Source organism: Phaethon aethereus (assembly GCF_964289735.1).
Source record: "Phaethon aethereus genome assembly, chromosome: W".
Classification (NCBI taxonomy): Eukaryota; Metazoa; Chordata; class Aves; order Phaethontiformes; family Phaethontidae; genus Phaethon; species Phaethon aethereus.
In genome coordinates this window covers 7,315,483-7,333,396 of record NC_138581.1, presented here as the reverse complement: position 1 = coordinate 7,333,396, position 17,914 = coordinate 7,315,483, and the positions used below count along the sequence as shown (strand labels likewise).

At 35.9% G+C, this 17,914-nt stretch overlaps 1 protein-coding gene across 1 annotated transcript in view; it reads left to right on the top strand.

The window, feature by feature from the left end:
- LOC309415122 (phosphatidylinositol 3-kinase catalytic subunit type 3) overlaps positions 1–17,914 on the top strand; it is a gene marked incomplete at both ends in the record, with an annotated part of 75,730 nt that overhangs the window by 51,775 nt on the left and 6,041 nt on the right. The window contains 2 exons of the mRNA XM_082012570.1: positions 3,676–3,844; positions 8,850–8,940. Coding sequence (XP_081868696.1) covers positions 3,676–3,844; positions 8,850–8,940 — 260 coding nt within the window. The remainder of the gene's footprint in view (positions 1–3,675; positions 3,845–8,849; positions 8,941–17,914) is intronic.

Sequence of the window (17,914 nt, the reverse complement as noted above, 5' to 3'; positions counted from 1 at the left end):
AAATTGTGTGATACTCCAGAACTAAAAATCTCACTCAACACCTGCCCAAATAAGATGATGATTCTCCTGTAGACTTTTTCAGCTGTGATTAGTAGACAAGGTTTTTAAGTATTGCCGTACCTGAGGCTGACAAATTTCAACTGAGTGGTGTTTTGAGGATCTGTGCTCTTGAAGAAAAAAACATATTTAAGTTGACAAAGAAAAAACATTCCTAAGTTGTTACAGGCAGTTTTTGCCTCCGTTGTTACAGACGCATATCAGGAGTGATGACTATGTTAGGTGACAATATGCTATTCACAGTGTAAGTCAGTTCTCACAGAATATAAATTCTGAGTACATTTTCTGTCCTCTTAAAATTATATCTTCAGTACAGTCATTTCTAGATCAAAGGGATATTTTTGTTTGAAGTTTATATGATCTACAACAGTTGCTTTGTATAGAGCTGGATTGTTCAACTTCCTATTTTTATCCTGCTTTTTCTGCTACTATTTAGTATTTTCAGACACTGCACCTTGTCATATAGGCACCAGAAACTTTCTTCAGCCTTGTTGTTATAATAGAGCTTATACTGAGTGATAGTCTAATGATCACATTCATTAATGCCGTGAAAATGGGATGTTCAGTGTTATACCCTGATATGAATTTCACTTGGGGTGATCACTTCAGATACTTGCAACCTTTTATCTTAGTATTTAAAAGATTTCAAATCATCATGTTTATTAACTTGGAAAATTTATTATTTATTAACAAAATAATAATGCAAGCTCCTCCTAATTTTCAGTATTATACATACAAGCGATTTCATTTGTCTAAAGCAAGCTTGTTCTCCAGTTGTTGCAATTGTAGTTAAGTCCTCAAGGAGAATATAAGTCAGGCTTCGCTGTAGAAAGCTCTAAAACTGCGGTACTCCCTCAGGCTGGCTGCTTGGTTTTACTGGTGTAGTGGCTTCAGGTGAGCACCAAGAGGAGCCTTCTGTCCATATTCCATAATACGGTATGCTGGTTTAATTGATCTTGGAGGAGCAGCACAAATGAAAATTAGTTCAGTCTGTGTTTAATACATGGATTTGAAAAACATTAAATATATTTAATGTATTCAAATTAAAGGTTTTAACATACATTTTGAGTCAGCCTAAAAACCTGCTGAATTTTGAAGTACACCTGGGGAAGCTATAATGTTGATGCAGGATGGCCTTATCTTACAGTTTCTTTTATAGGTCATTTCTAAAAATGAGTAAGTAAACTATCTAATAAATTTATACGACTATATATCAGTCAGCTATTAAAATGTTTTTTTAGGTTTTAGATGCATCTTTATTACCAATTTAAATTATTAATTATCATCTCTTATTCCTTATCTCCAGAGCAAACTAAAAAAAAAAGATTTAATTACTGCCACAAGAGTTACTGTTTTATTCAAAATATTGTCTCTTGACTCTTCAAGGTGGGAGGTTTTAATAAGTAAACAGAAAACCGACCCCACAAACTTTTTAATTAAATGTTTTTTGTAACTTAATGGTGCAGCATGTGTATATATCAAAGTGCCTACTTCAGAAACTTAGTGTACAAAAACAAGCTCCTTGTAACTTTATTGCATATAACTACATTACTCAAATGTAACTCCTGTAACAGCTTAAAAAAAAACTGTTGAAGGAAGGGGATATTTTAGCAGAATTAGGTATGCAAAATGTAATGGTTGTGGCTTTTATCAACTAACGAATACTTTGCCTGCTTATTAAGCATCCTTGTGATCTCCATTAGAAAATGGGCTGTGATGTAATTTGTTTCTTGGGCTCGAGAAGAGTGCTTATGATGGATCTCGAGCAGCCTTCTCTGATACATTATTGTTCAATGAAATGGTCAAAGAGGAGTGATTGACTGAAAAATACTGCTGTTCCATAGTTTCAAGAGTGCTGAGCACCTAAGCTTATGAAAATACTAAAATGAATACAGGTGCTGCAGGTTAAAATACCCTTTGGCAAACAGATCCCTGTCCATAATACTGTTCAGTTTCATAATTCTGAAGCAAGACTGTGTATGATCTGTGCTGTCTGTGACTGTCTAGCTAATAATCATGGTAATAATTTTCTACCTTCTTGTTTAAAAGATCTTTCATCTTGTAGACACATTTCATTCTCCTCTATAAATTAGACATATAAGACTTAACTTTATTAATGTCATTGGGTAGCTTTGCTTTGGATGCAAAACTTATGAAACGGTTCAAACACACATCACCCTTTTGTACTTCTTAATTTACTTCCTGATTCCTCATTACCACAGAGTTCAGGAAGATGGTTTCTGTCTGTCCTAAAGAAACCACTTAACAGATTTCATATGTTATTATTTTTTAAATTTTTTATGTAAATGTTTCTTGGTATATCTGAATTCTTACCATCTTTCTGTAATGCAGCTCTGGTATGGCCCAAAGCATTGTATAAATTATGCGTTTCGAACTGAAAATTTGTGTGCAGATCACTTTGAAAAAAAATATTTTTTTGCTTTATATGGTCAATATTTTCCACTTAAGAGGTGAGTCGAGAATGTTCCTCAAAACTGGCTTCCTAAGAATTATGAATTGTACTATTTTGATTTGTGTTGACAACATTTTTGTTTGTATACTTATATAATATTTAATCTTCAGATTATCTAAATGTTTTAGTAGAATTTTTTGGAGTTGCTGGTGTTTTGGTTGTTCATTTTGCCGCCTATTGCATCGCACATACAGTTCAGTACTATTAAAAGGAAGTATGGTGAATAATCTCTAGTAAAGGTCTGAGCAACATTGTAAACAATATAGCTGCATACAAGCTCTTGATAGGAAGGGAAGTTGCCTTGAGCATTTGAAACGAGATATATGTAAGTTTTTGTCAAGTTAATGCTGCAGAAACATTTTAAATGTAGTCAGTTGATCTGAGAAGGGAAAGGTAGTGATAAAATGATGCAACTCTTGCATTTTAGTGCTGAAAAAGTGTAAGACAAACTTTGGCACATTTGAAATACAGTTTCAGGTAGAATTGTAGTGATGTTTCTTCAATGTATTTGAAAACTGTTGATAAATTTTAACGTTGCTTAATGAACTTTGAAACAGCTTTGAATTCTTCTTTGGAATTTAGTGGCTTCAAAAGGTCTTAGGACCATGAGTCTTATCTTCCCCTTGGTAAATTTAACGTATAGCTGAAATAACATATTTCATACAACAGCAACCAAATGGGATACTAAAAGCAATGCAATGTGTGTATTAATATCTTAATTTGCTCACAAAGTCTAAAAAAGGCATAAAGAATTAGTAGTATCTGTTATATAACTGTGCATTTATTGTCTACTGACCAGTTTTAACATTGATTCAGTCTTTGTGAATATACTGCATATGTTTAAAAAAAAAAAAGACAACAGGAAAAAACTCATCTTGTTTATTATCTTGTACTCTTAAATTTGAAATCAACTTTCCTTTTTTAAACCCATAATTTCAGATTGGCAGCTGAAGATCTAAAATACACAGTTATGAGTCTTACAAAAAACCAGTGGATTGTATTTTTTTGAGAGCTGCTTAGCATCTTCTAGAGATTGCACTTAGAGATCCCTCCCCCCCCCCCCCGAAGTTTTGCATCAAGATTTGATGCTATGTGAAGTTAAGGGATTATGTTTTCCTTTCTTTCTTACATTCCTTCTTCCACAGGTAAACTATTTCACATTGACTTTGGTTATATTTTGGGTCGGGACCCTAAGCCTCTACCTCCCCCAATGAAGCTCAATAAGGAGATGGTGGAAGGTATGGGAGGCACGCAGAGTGAACAGTACCAAGAGTTCCGTAAGCAGTGCTACACAGCCTTTCTCCATCTCCGCAGGTAACAATACTATTTTGATGCTAAAGTTTATTAGAACCACCATAAAGCAGGAGAGGAGTACATGAATCAGAGAAAATATTTCTGTTAAAAATGCAAAACTTGTTTCAAGTCTGAACATAGACACAGGAACTTGTACAAAACAAAGGAATGAAAACATCACAGCATTCGTGTAACGTAGAGCTTGAATGTAATTATCCTTCAAGTTAAGGTCCCTAGTTTTGCTTTTTTAATAACCTAAATAGCTTTTTCATAACTCTGGGGTATTAAATTGTATCTTGCTTTTTGGATATGTTTTTGCCCTTAAGCAACATTTTCTTTGATTGTTGATGATCAAGTAACTCCTTTTCACTCTAAGTCATTACTCATTTGCTGCTTTCTCCTCACCAGTTTAGATTAGTGATGATCACATTCTTTGGCTTGAAGATGGCATACATAAGCTTAGTTGGGTTCAGGTCCTGTGGGACGAAAACTACCTACTTGTAGTGAAAATCAAGTATGTTAGCAGTTTCTGTAGATACCTGGAACTGTGACAGCTAAAACTTCTTTAGACTGTATTTATTTACCGACCAACAGATCTCTCCTTCAGACTTGGAATCAGCTTCATTCTTTTGCAGTGACCATATTGCTTAACCATCAACTTTCTGAGCCAAGTAGCTCAGCTTTGTTCTGTGTGAACAGAACACAGGTAAGCGCTTTTGGTCCATCCAGTGATTAATTTAATACATCTTCCATAGAGATGAGAGAATTTCACTTTGGTATCATGATTACGTAATGTAAACCTCCAAAGGTGTGGAAAAAATTTATTAATATAAAAAGCATATGTCAAAAGTACATGTAGTATGAAAAGTAGGTGGTCAATGATCCGAAATAAAAATGCCGCAGGTAGTTCTCTCCTTGTTAAAAGGAGAAAGAGTAAGGAGTTGGTTTATGAACTGACATTGTTAATGGGTTAAAAGCAAATCACTAGCATGAAAAAAACAGCGGCATGTTATCAGCAAACAATATTCATGACTCCAGAAAACAATCAGGGAAGCTAAGGTATATTCTATGTTCTAAATTTTGCTTAAAACTGTTTTGTAATACTCTGTTCCTTGTTTGTGAAATACTTGTGTTGTTTTTATTGTTTAGGCCTAGCTGTTTCAATGGAAAGGTCTGTTGTGTCAGCGAAGGATTATCCATTGCATTCATTTATGTAATGCTACAGATACCATCATTAAGTGTGGAATGTAGCAGTAATTTAGGTATAAAACTAAACTGTAAATCAAGATGGTTTCATTTTTAATGTCAGGGATTGTAGTTGTAATTTTAGTCTATCCAATATTTGTTCAATTTAATAGGAAAGTATTTTTAAATGGTTCTGGATAAATATCTTTAAGGCTTTCAACAAAGATAGAAATACTGGTATTACTGTAACTACTACATTAAGTAGCTAGAACTACAAATGATTAAGTTTATTTGCTTATTGAAAAAAAGAATAATTATAGATGGAATGGCTTAGCTCTAACAGTTCTGCCTGTTGACACAAACCCATTTACAGATGCTTCTTCCGGCCAAGTAGCATGACCTTATAACCTCTGATTGCCAAGACTAAATGCGAACTCTGTCATCTCCATCAATTTGGATCTTATCCTTTCTTCTTTATTTCCCTGGGGTATACACAGTTCTCTACGTATTTCAAGTGCTGTATCTCAGTGTTTTAGGATTCCTGGTAGTATGGGTGTTGCACAGTGAAAACAAATAAAAACAGTTTAAAACTTGTAAGTGGAAGATTCATTTTGTACATGGGTTTAGGTTGGAAGCGGTTTGGCTTATGGTCATTAGTGTGCAGTTTGTTGGGTTTGTTTGTTTTTTTTTCAGAGGGTGAAGGAGATGCTTTCCACTTTTTTGAACAAGAGTGATCCGTTGTGTGTTTGTCAGTAGTGCTATAATGAAGGAGCAGCCTCTGAGTTCTGAATGTGCTGCAAGGCAAATTGTGGCTGGCAGCAGAACTTGCATCTTCACTTGGGCTGTAGCAGTCTTTTTACACCTTCATTATACCCGTTGAGCCTGTTAAAAGATGTTCAAGTCTTGTTACGTGTCAGCATTTCCCTTCCTCTGTGAATTCCCAGTTTACAAATCCCTAGCAGGATCCAGCAGAGAAGAATCCAGCATCAGCATTTGAGAGCTTTTCCCAGGGTGAGGTTCTAGATTGTATTATTCCTTCCCAAATAAGGGTTTGCCCTGTGTTAGTTTGATACTTGGTTGGAGTTAGTGGGCATAGGTAGGGACAAAGGAGTAGGAGGTAACTGGAGACAGAAGCTGTAGTTTGAGCTGAGATTTGCACTGTGTGGATGGGGATATCCAGCTAGCTGGACCAGTGTTTTTCCCCATTTTCTTTTCACAGATCACAGAATCATTAAGGTTGGAAAAGACCTTTTAAGATCATCAAGTCCAACCATCAACCCAACTCATCAAATCAGTGGTGTAGTGGACAGAGGAGGCCATATAGATCTGAATGAAAAAAAAAAAAAACCAAAACTATAGGCAACAAGTGGAAAGCTATGATGGCCCTTGGGAAGTGCTGATTCTTTGGAAAGGTTGTAGCTGGGCAGTGCAGGGTCTCTGTGTTTTTAGCACTTCATGTTCAAGCTGTAAGTTTAATCAACCTCCAGTGCAGCTGAGTGCTCGTTTATTTTGTAAACTAATTTGTACAGGTCTTTGAGGAAAACAAAGAATGCATTTATGTGAGAAAGATTCAACGTCAGGTTTAGGTGCTTTAATTGATGCTCCTTAAACCTACAAAAACTGAGCTGCTAGTTCATTCTGGCTATGGACGTAGGTCAGCCATTCCAGAGGCCTTTGTAACACAGATGTCAAAGATAAGTGATACAACTTGCCTGATAAAGGTACTTGTCTGTTTTTTACAGAACAAATTACTAAGGTTTTTCAGCAAAATGTCTAGTGTTAGGATGAATTTGGGCTGTCAGTTGACCAGTTGTGAACACCTTGGCATATTTGCCAAGGATGTTGCCTATGGGAAGCATGACAGCCAACTGTCTATAAAGTAGGAAGCTCTTACCTCTCCTGTCAAGTCCCAGGTTTTGAATAAATTTTCGAAAAACCTGTGAAATGTGACAAGGATCCTAGAGGCAGCTAACAAATTACGTGATAAGCTCTGTTTCATCCTTAGACCACTATATAATTGGTTACTAAGTTAAAGGAATGTTGGGATGAGGGGCAGAGGAGAGACCTGCAGGTAGTATGGTGAACAGCTCTTTCCTGATTTTTGTCTCTTCCTACCGCATACTACCCCCAAAATTACCTTTTCTTGAATTTTTTTTTCAAATGAGGTTCTTCAGATGGTTTTATGCTTTTACTATAAGTACCAAGAGCCAAAAGACTTCATTGTAGGGAACAGAACCAGCTCTTACCTGGCATCTAGCAATGATGCCTAGACCTTTAAAAACTCTTTTACAAACGTCTGCCGCTTGAATGACCCCAGTAACCTGTAGTGCTCATAAGCTCTTATTCTCTGTGTGGTTCAAGAGCAAAAGGCACTCTGAGACTCTGGACTCCTAGGTCAGTTCAAAGGGAGAACTACCAATGGAAGCTACCAGTGATCTAGGAAGAGACTTAAGAGAATGTAGCTGTAAGCTTTAAGTATGTTTAAAGTAAGAATTGCTTGTTTCAGGCAAGTAGAAAAAGTTTTTGTTAAAACCTGTGGTGTCTTGTCCTGGCACCAAAGCAACTTCTCTGCCAGATTTCTTACCCAGAGCTAAAACAAAAGGTAGTGTAGCTTTTCTTTCTTTCTACCTTTTAATCTGTGAAAAAAAAAAAAATTTCCTGATTTCAGTCCCTCACCCCCAGGAAAGTGATGCAGAACAGCTGAAACAAATCAGACACAAAACATCTCTGCCCAAACAGTTTATTTTAAATGTTTGTGTTATAAAGGGTTAAAACTTAGATGGAATTATGCTTTTCTAGAGAGATTTTTGTTGAGCAGTATTTACTTTATAAAATATGGCTATGAAGCAAGTCCTTTTGTGTAGTTAAAATACTTTGTACTCCTTGCAATTGTCAGCTTATATATATTCAGCAGCTTGCTAATAAACGAGTTTTGCTGTTAAGAATTCATTTTCTATCATCTATGAAGCTCCTAGTGCTCTTAGCAAAATAATATTTCAGATTTTGAAATCAGTTATGCACTTTGTTTCTGAAAGGGGACAGGATCTCTTTACCAGAGGAAGGGAAGTTTCAGTTTATGTTGAACAGCTTGAAAATTATCCTTTCATAAAGCAACTTGCAGCTAATTTCCTGCAAGGGCAAAATGGTATTCTTTAAAAGATTAGTACTTCCAACACCATGTTAAAACTGAAAACTATACTCGTGTCTTGTCTTTTATAATGGTTATAAGTGACATTTGCACTTCGTAAGTGTAGCATGCTTACCAATGTTATTGCAGCTTAACTGAACAACTGCAGACTTCGTTCTGATTAAATCACTTATGTTCAACTTGTTATGGCAAAGCCCTTGCAACAACTTGAAAAATCATTTCTTGTAATTGTGAAGACTTCAGCTGTTTGAATGCTAATTTACATAGTGCTGCTGTATTACTGATATCCTTTTTAATAAAAAATAACCTTTGAATCAATATTCCAGCATATGTTTGTCCTACTAGAGGTAGAAGATGGTATTAAATCTTACAATATTTGAAATCGTAGTTTATATTTTATGTGTATCTGAATAAATGTTCTGACAATTTTTATAAAATCACAACAAAAAACCAGAGCAGTCTCTTCAGTTTTGGCAGTTTGAGACAGCGTGAGGGTTAAACTTACCTGATATCAGCAGTGAATCTTATGTTTTTAACATAAATATTTTCAACTACGCTGCTATGAATGCATTTCATCTGAAGAAGCATTTTGAGTTAACACTAAAATGATGATGAGTTCTTAATTTAAGTTGTTAACAAAATGTCTTTTGTGCAATTTACAAAGTGTTTTACCTAATCTGCTCTTCTGCTTAGGTATTCCAACTTGATCTTGAACTTATTTTCCCTCATGGTGGATGCCAACATTCCAGATATTGCTCTTGAACCTGACAAGACTGTAAAAAAGGTAACTGGAAAGCTTTCCTTGTCTTTCAATAGCCTAAGTCATCATGTCATGAAATTTTCAATCACTTGTGGTGACTGACTTGTAAGTGGTGACCTGAAAATACTTGCTCCTGTTTTGTAAGTCCTGAGTGATTTCTGGAATCGTTGAATTAAAAGATAGGAGAATATACTTTTGAGATCACTTAGTACATGTGCCCATAAATACAGAATTGCTCTTTATCATCCACGCAGTAGTGCAGAGTCTGCTCTAGCACCCTGTTCCAAGTGGTATTTTAGCATTCTGCTAAATCCAGAATGTAATCTGTAAAGAATTACAGTAATCCCACCATATGAAATTTTTGATAAGTGAAGCAGTCAACACTGACTATACTGTGGAAGATTCTGTCTTGTCTAGAATCCTGCAAGTCATGGATGGTCTTATAAAACCAGTTTACTGGTAGATATAAACCCAGTCTATTAAACATATGAAACCAGTAGACTGGTGTATCTTCATCATCATGAAACTTTTGTTTACTGTGAAAACAAACTCTTCTGTGAAATGTGTCCAATAATTCTAATTTTGTCCCTTTGCACCAGCCTGAATCATTCTTCTCCATTTGATGTTTCAGCAACAACTGACACTAAAATATACTGGATGCATATTCATCTGTCTTTCATTACACATAAATTTTAGGCAATTGTTGTCTGTTTTTTTATAACCTGATTTACAATGAGGGACTGTCTGCTCCACAAAAGACTGTAGAACCTGTGTATCGAATGGAGATCAGTTCAGTGTAATTTTTATTCGAGCAGTGGATTTTCTCTAACATAGCCTGTTCTTCAGTGTTTTCAGTAAGCTATGAAAGCTGAGGTTCAGAATCTTTAAATTAATGTTTCACGTTCTAATATAAAGACCTTAAAAAAAACTAAACTGTGACTTGAACCAAATCTTTCCTTTTGCCTGTGAGAATTCGAGCATTTCTATTCAGAGTTTCTTGGTTTCAAATTGATACAAAGAGTTCATGTAGCTATTCAGAAAGGCTGGGCTAGCCAGAAGTGCTGTATTTTGTAGTAAAGATGACAACCCCCCCTCCACTTCATTGTTGTTTTGGGTTTTTTTTGAGAAACTGACAGCTAATGCTTTTTCCGTATGAATATTTGAACCTCGCTTCTGTCCCTAAATGCCCTGCAAAGATTGAATAAGTTACTCATGTAAGAACATGGGAGATAGAGGCTTAAAGCAGAAAACCAAAATGGTTCAATACCTACCAAGTTGTAGATGATGGGAGTAACTGCATTTTTGTAGAGACCTTCTTTTGAAGGAAGAGACCTTTCTAACAGTATGCTTGCAGCACATGTCTATGAATTTCATCTTTCTAAAAATTACATGTTCTGTTCTGGCTACCTATTTGAAAAATGGAAAGACGTACTTTCTTTTTTTTTTTACTTCAGTGATACAGTAAGGATGGGAAAACCTTTTAGATTGCGAAGTCTACAAATAGATACAGTGGGAAAAATTGAAGTATGTATCTACAGGTAGTGCAGGGGCTAATTTTGAGAAGTTTGTCATTGACTGAAATAGTCACCAAAGATCAAACTGATGGTTTCATTGAATTCCAGAAGTGTTGGTTCTTTCATGTTTGCAGCAATAAGTTTGAGACTGGCTACATATTTTAATCTTACTAATCTTTGTCCTGCGTTCAGTGTTGCTTTACATGATAGTGTTCACTCTGGCCTCCAATGCTGTCGCATGAGCTCTGACGTTTTTTAATCAAACGAAGTCTCCCAATGGTCCCTGCCAATTAAGATGTAATATTCTTGTTTCTTATTAGTATCTTGGTATCACATTTTATGGTTGTGAACTCTGTAGAAGCACTGTCCAAGGGTATATTGTTTTCTGTGATTAATGATAATAGGAAGTTAGATTCTGTGAAATATTTGCAAAGGATTGTTCTGACTTAGCACCATTTGAGTATTTTACAGACTTCCAAAACTATCTTACTCTATATAAATTTCCCATATAGTTTTCTCAAAATAACAAATCAAGATACAGAATTAAAAGCCAACAAGTCTTTTCTACCGCTGCTAAGTATGTTACAGTTTACTGATGTACAATAGTTAATAATCAAGATTATGTAAAGCATGATTTACATAAGCATAAAGCATGGAAGGAAGCAAAATCTAAAAAGTTCTGAGAGCTGTGAATTAGATGAATGTGGTTACTTCTGAATTCCCTTAAAAGTACAAATAATAGTGTCGTTTTTGCGTTAAAAGAATGTACGTTTATTTGGTGTATGACAAGTTCACTGTTAGATCAAATGCAGCAATTAGTTATTGGGATACTGAGCTCTGACAATGCTGCAGCTTGGTGAACTGCAACTTTTACCCTCACGATGTGTTCAAGTCTGTCTATTCACAGAGGCTTTAAAACGTGAGAAGAGCTAGAACTGAACCAGTAAGGCAAGTTATTTCTCATAAGGAATGCAAATCACTTTCACGTATTCACATTTTTTGAGAGGAAAAGATTTTACTTTCCCAAGTTCTGGAAGTTCATTTACAGTGTGCTTGTTACTTTAAAAAACAAAACCAAACCCACACAGTAAGGTTTTACCAGAAAGATAACCAAATTGTTTAGCTTGTTCATAAATGTTTCCTTTGTAATTCATAGACTCCTCAAACCTCCCCATTACTTCATATAAATTCTCTTTTTTCTGACAGCTCTGCTGTTTTTAACTCCTGTTAAGTTTTCAGGTTTGGTCCTTCTGGTTCAAAAACTGTCCTTTGAATATACTCCTGGAATTTATGCAAAAATAATATATCATAATGAGTTCTCTAACGAGTAGGTGAACAGAGGACCCTTCCATAAAACAGTTGTTGGCGTTACGATCTACTGGATGCTTTACAACTATGTTCAAAGCTGCTATGACAGTAACTGTATTCTTTCATTCTCAATTTTTGGTTTTTACTTTTTTGCTTTAAAAAAACAGCTAGCAAATCAGCTGTAAATGGGCTAGGATCAGAATAATCTTAACCCATTATAGAATGGTGAATAGGTGATTGTTTTGTGGTTGTGTTTTTTTTTTTTTTTAAAATAATGTCTTAGAAAACTTGTTTTGGATATTGTGTCCTTAGCCGGTCTCAAATAAGTTATAAGCTTTGTTAATACTAATAAAAAAAGGAACAAGGTGTCTTGCATCTCTTGGGCTGAGTGTCAAGTTTCTTCAGTCATTTAACAAGATAATACTGTACCTTGTTGTCGGAAAATTGAATAAATGCTTTCAGCATCTCAATTGATTTTTTTTTTTTTTCCTTAAAGCTTTAAACAAAAAATCCATATATATTTCAACAGAGTCAAATTAGCTGAAGATCCATTTTGGACTGACCTGTAAAATTAAATTACCTTTGATGTGTGAGTCCAGTCAATAACCATTTCAACCGTGATACCACTTTTGTGGAAGACAAAGGTGGAGATGTACAAATGTTTTTGTATCTAAGAAGGTATCCTGCTTAATAGGGTAGGTGGAAGTTCATAGCCAGCATTTTCCTTATTGGTGCTGTAGTTATACTCATTTTCTGTTTTGTAGAGCCCTCATTTTTGCTTTAGGGGGCTGGTGAGCCAGCGAGGCTTTGGTCTCACAGCTGAAGTCAAGTCACTGAGGTAACAAGATAAAGGTAATCTTATCTAAATTTGGTGATAAATCAGAATACTAGTTTGTTTAAACTACAAGGAATTTTGTGTAGTCAGAAAAAAAAAGTGTTTTTTTCTTTTTAAAGAAAGGAATGCTTACTGAAGGGAGTATTATGCTTCAGTTATTTTGGTGAACAATTCGTTTGGTAGAAATCCTGGAATTTTTCACTAGGTGCAGCTATACTGCTGTTACTAAGTAGGCATGAATTATTCTGAAGACTACTTCTAAAGAAAGGGTTTTTTTTTTCTTTTGAATGGCCACAGTTTCTCATTATGCTGTTAGGTGGTAGCTCAGGTTCCAGTCTAATCTTTAGCTTCACAAAGTGACATAATGCATCCTCATTTCTGGTAGGCAGGGAGGTGCTTTATGTTGCAGGAAATATCTGTCTGCTGGTGAAAAACACAGTAAGATGTGAAAACATACTAGCAAGTAAAGCCATCTCTGGAAATGTTTTTGATGTTGCCCTTTTCTAAACTTTCAGAAAGTAATCTACCAAGTTTTTAGAGCCAGAAGAAGGGTTTAATTTTTGTAATCATATATATATTTTAAATAAAAATAACATTTGCATACACCGTATGATAACGATGGCTGGAGTAAAATAAACTGAAATAGAATAAGGAACACTACTGTCATGTTGTATGGCTTGATTTCTTGTGCTCTTTTGTCACTTCCTGTGATATGTCCATGTATTATAACAGGATGCTCATTACTTAGACTGAAAATATGGTTGGAAGTCAACAATCCTGGGACTTTGTTTCTTGATTTGTCCAAATATAACGAAGTAAGATCATAAAAGAAAGTATTATGTGGAACATGTCCTCTTCAGTGAGGCATTGGATGCTTTGAATTCTGAGGAGTTTTGGGTTTTTTTTAAGAATTTCAGACTGGTAGGTTAAATGAGAATTTTTAGAAAAATCTGAGTGCAGAAAGCACTCTCAAGGAGTATCATTACTAACCTGAGGAACAAAAGGCAAGGCAAGATCTTGAGAGTTGGAGACTGGTTTTGCCAAAATATGTATCTACCTTCCAGTAAAACATGACATCCCAAGGAGTTAACTGACAGGATGTAATATAATCAAGCTTGAAATCTAAATGAAAGCATGTTGTCTGGGTATTGTTTCTGTCCAATAGTTATGAAATGTCTTGGGAGAAATATGTATTGAGTCAAGGCAAAATTGAAACAGCAGCTTGTGTCATGTACAACTTATTTTACAATAACTATAGATTACACCTGTTTGACATGGTTTATGGCACAGGATGGTGTAAGCAGAGCTGGGCGCTCTGTTCCTGTCATCTGTGAAGGTACTTCCACGTTCTTCTCTACACAAACTAATTTTACTTATTGGAGAAAGATGACAATGTGGATATTTTCTTCCTGTTAACTTAAAAAGAACCAGAAACTCCCAATGACTTCAACTGGAGATGCTGATTTAGAGCATACCAAAATTTGACAGTATCTTCTTGCTTGCTTTGCGTAACAGTTGTTTTTGTAAATTAAATCCGTCCTGACTTTAATGATGCATTTTCACACCTAAACTTGGACTGAAAATGAGTTAGTTGGCATTGGCCTGAAAACAAAAAAAACCTCTGTTTGTAGTTTCACAACTATTCTTTGAGAGTGTATGGAAAACTTGATATTTCAACTAGCTATGCAGTTTCAGCGTGCATACCCAGTGTCACTAGATAAACTGGCTAGTACCTTTCAGTTGTGAGAAAAGCTTGTTTTAGTGACTCACTTCCTTCGCTCCAGTTTCAATCGCTATTTTTCCCCATAAAAGAACCCAGAAAAGAGTGATTACCAACTGCACAAAGTTGGCCCCATCCTGAAAACCATAGGAACCCCCTTCAAATTCCTGGTGCTTTGTTTAATGGTAAAATGTTTGTCAATTTTTGACCAAGAAAAAGTAGCTGCAGAGCTTGAAATTAGTTGTCTCTCTGATCCTTTAGTGTCCTTTTGTCTTCTCTGTACCATTTATAAAGAAAACTCAGTCTAGTGTGCTTAACCTCATGGTTCATGACACCATCTCCTACAGCCACCCTCTCATTTAGGCTTTTCTGTAAACCTGTTTTGGCTCAGAAAACTTCACAAAATGAAATTAAATTGAAAAGTAGCAGAAGGTTCTCCCCAGTTTGCCTCTCCCTTTCTCTGCCTTCTAAGGTAGCCCTTACATTTTACACTCTGCTTATTCTTTTCCACTTATCAGTTTTCACGAAATGGGCTGGGACTGAAATCTACTTATGTTGACTTCTCAATGCATAACTGATAATAAAATCAAGATTTCCCCATATGACACCTTTTTCTGACAGTGCTACTTGCTTTTGTTATTTCCAGTACATCACCAACACTAACTGCTAATTGCTGGGCTTTTTTAAATTAGCCAGTGCTATAAATTTAAGTAGTAATGACTAAAATCTGGAGTCAATTATACAGCCAATTTTGCATAAGGAAGAGGTAGACCATCACTCTTCAGATGTAGCTAATGTATTCAGCATTGTCACCTCCTAACAAAAAAAGCTTTTGATTTTTCTATAGGAAAGCCAGATGGCTCCTATCTGTCCATCATAGCAAATTTGACCTTTAAATTAGAAAACATCAGGGACCAGTGATTCATTGGCACAGAAAGAACTCGGCAGGCGTTAAAGGACAGTGTCCTAATTGACTGAGCTGTGTTTCAGATGCCCATTGATTAAAGAAGGTGCTGCAAAGATGCTGCAACTGTTTCACTTACAGGCGAGGTTATTGTGAATGTGGACTCCAATGCCGGCTTCCAGCAAGCAGCAGGTAACTGCTGGTTGTGAAAGTAGCCCCATTCCGTTTTGGTAGCGCCTTTGGGTATAGACAGGAAAAGTCTACGTTCAAACTGTTCAGCAGGGTGAAGAATTTTCTTCCTACAGAGTGTAACACTGCGAGCACCCTCTGCGTTTCCAAGTCAAACATTGACTAAGTCTCATCCCTCTTGAAAAGAAAGGATAGTATAAATGTTTGGAAACTAGCAAGAAGAGAGAGCAAACGTGTTTTGTTCCTTTTATATTGAACATAGCAAATTAAAATGATTCTCATTCTACAGATATAAAAGGTAAAGCAGAGACATGATGTGAGTGGAGGAACAGAAAAATTTTCTGACTTAGCTTTTTTCTAATCCTGAGCTAATTTTGCCAGTTTCTTCATCTGGTTTGTAGTAAAATTCCCTGTGTTCTTTCTCCCTCCTCTGTCCTCCCCAGGAGTCAGTCAGTGGATAACTGAAAGCTGAGTTCATAAGTTACTGAAACGGAAAGGACTTCTTGTTTGGTGCTTGGCATGCCTTTTTAAGCAATGGATATCTGCTGTCCCTTTTCACCCTACTGAAAATACCAGTATTTATTAAAGGGTGGGGCTAGGAAACATTCCTGAGATTTATTAATTCTAAGAGGAAATTTATAGGAGAAATAAACTCAGTTGTGCTTGGTCAGAGTCTGTTTGTTTTAGTATTTGTATTTACTACCTGCTCTGGGGAGGTTTATTCTTTGTAGAAGTGTCACATTGACATGGAGCTTATTTTGCCTAAGCAGACGTTCATCTTTCTGTACATTTGGGTAATGACACTGCAGCTGCACACCCAGCTTTTCTGTTTCTAGGCTGTTGATTTTGCATGTATATTAATTCATTTCAAAATTGAAAAAAAAAAAAATGGAATAAACATCACAACATGATCCAAGTGTGGGAACACTCCTGTACTCCTGTTGCTTTATATCACGCTATTTGATTATAAGATTTTGGCCAATATGATGAAATTCTGAGTTGGAACAGTATCATCTTTGCATACTGCAGCAGCTGAAACCCTTGTTTTCATAGAAGTTCAATTTAGAGATGGTTACTAATGTCTTCACTGGCTTCTATTTAAAAAAAAAAAAAAAACCCAAACCCAAAACATTACAGAAGCCTACACAGGCTTGTTTAGAAGCTGCAGTTTGTTCAAATCAAAGCCTTGAAAACAAAAGCTGTTGTCGGAATAGTCTTTCAAATAGATTGTTCATGCAAGTAGAGCATCAGAGTAGTTTGTACAGTGAGTTGTTGGGACTGCAAGCAGCAGGGAAAGCAAGAACGTCATTTGCTGAGAAAGATGAAATCTGATAAGGGTTAAGTCAAGAATTTAATGCCAGTTTCTGCTACGTGAATATTGGATGCTGACTGTTGGTAACAATTATATGTCAAAACAGTAAAAATAATCCTGAAAACCCCACTAGATTATTATTGTTTTCTTCTCTGGTGATCAATTGGTTTTCATCTGATGTTAGTAGTAGTTGGGGTGCTTACATCCAATACATGTTATGACCCGACAAAAAAGGGCACTGAAGTTTTTTCTCTTAAGTAGCTGACTTTGCAATGAGCAATCCCATATTGGAGCGATAAAATTATGTAGCTCGTAGTCGTAGAAAACAGCAGCAGTGCTGCTTAATGTTGCTGGAAGAATAAATAGTAGAGCAGCCAGCAGTCTTCAGAATGGCTGACTAGCACTTAGTCTGAAAACTAAATAGGATTGAGTAAAGGGTTCTTCTGTGTCGTTTGATATGTTGGGTCAAAATGTATTGCTGCCTTCTTCAGTAATTATGAAAAATATAGCTACAAATGTTCATGAGGTATGGATTCAGATACTGCCCTGAAGTTTATGAACGCTTCCTAAAAATTTCTAAAAAGTTTATCTTAACCTTGAGCCTTACGTACCTATCCATTTTACATGATGTTTTAGCAGTGAGCAGATACTTGTTAGTACAAGACAAATTCTTTAGTTTAATACAAGGATAACTATGGCCTATATTATACAATAGGTCAAACTTGAAGACAAAAAAAAAAAAAAAAAAAAGAAAATCCTTACAAATCTGTTCTTTGGTGAGGGGGAAAGGGCAGTCTTGTGGTTAAGGAGCAAAAAGAGTAAGTGAAAATCTTGGAACTTTGCAACGAAGTGTGCTTAGCTGCACTAACGCTGTTCCCAACTGGGTTTGTCTCTCTTCTCTCAGTCCTAAGCCTGTCGTGCTTCCAAAATTACAAGATAGATACTAAAAGGGAGAAGGATGAACCTGGAGGTTCATTCAAGTGAACGGAGACACAGGCCTGCCATTTATCTCAGCCATTTCACTGCGATTTTTAATACGATGATCAGGGTTTTCTTGAGTATTTCATCTCCTCTTTATTGCCATTCTGATTTTTATTCTGTATGTAGTTCTGTGGGCCTGACTGGGAGTTTCTATGAAATCAGCTTTATACAACGCATTTGATACCATTTTCAAAATTATAAGTCTTTTTAACTGTCCTTGAACACTCTTCAAGCA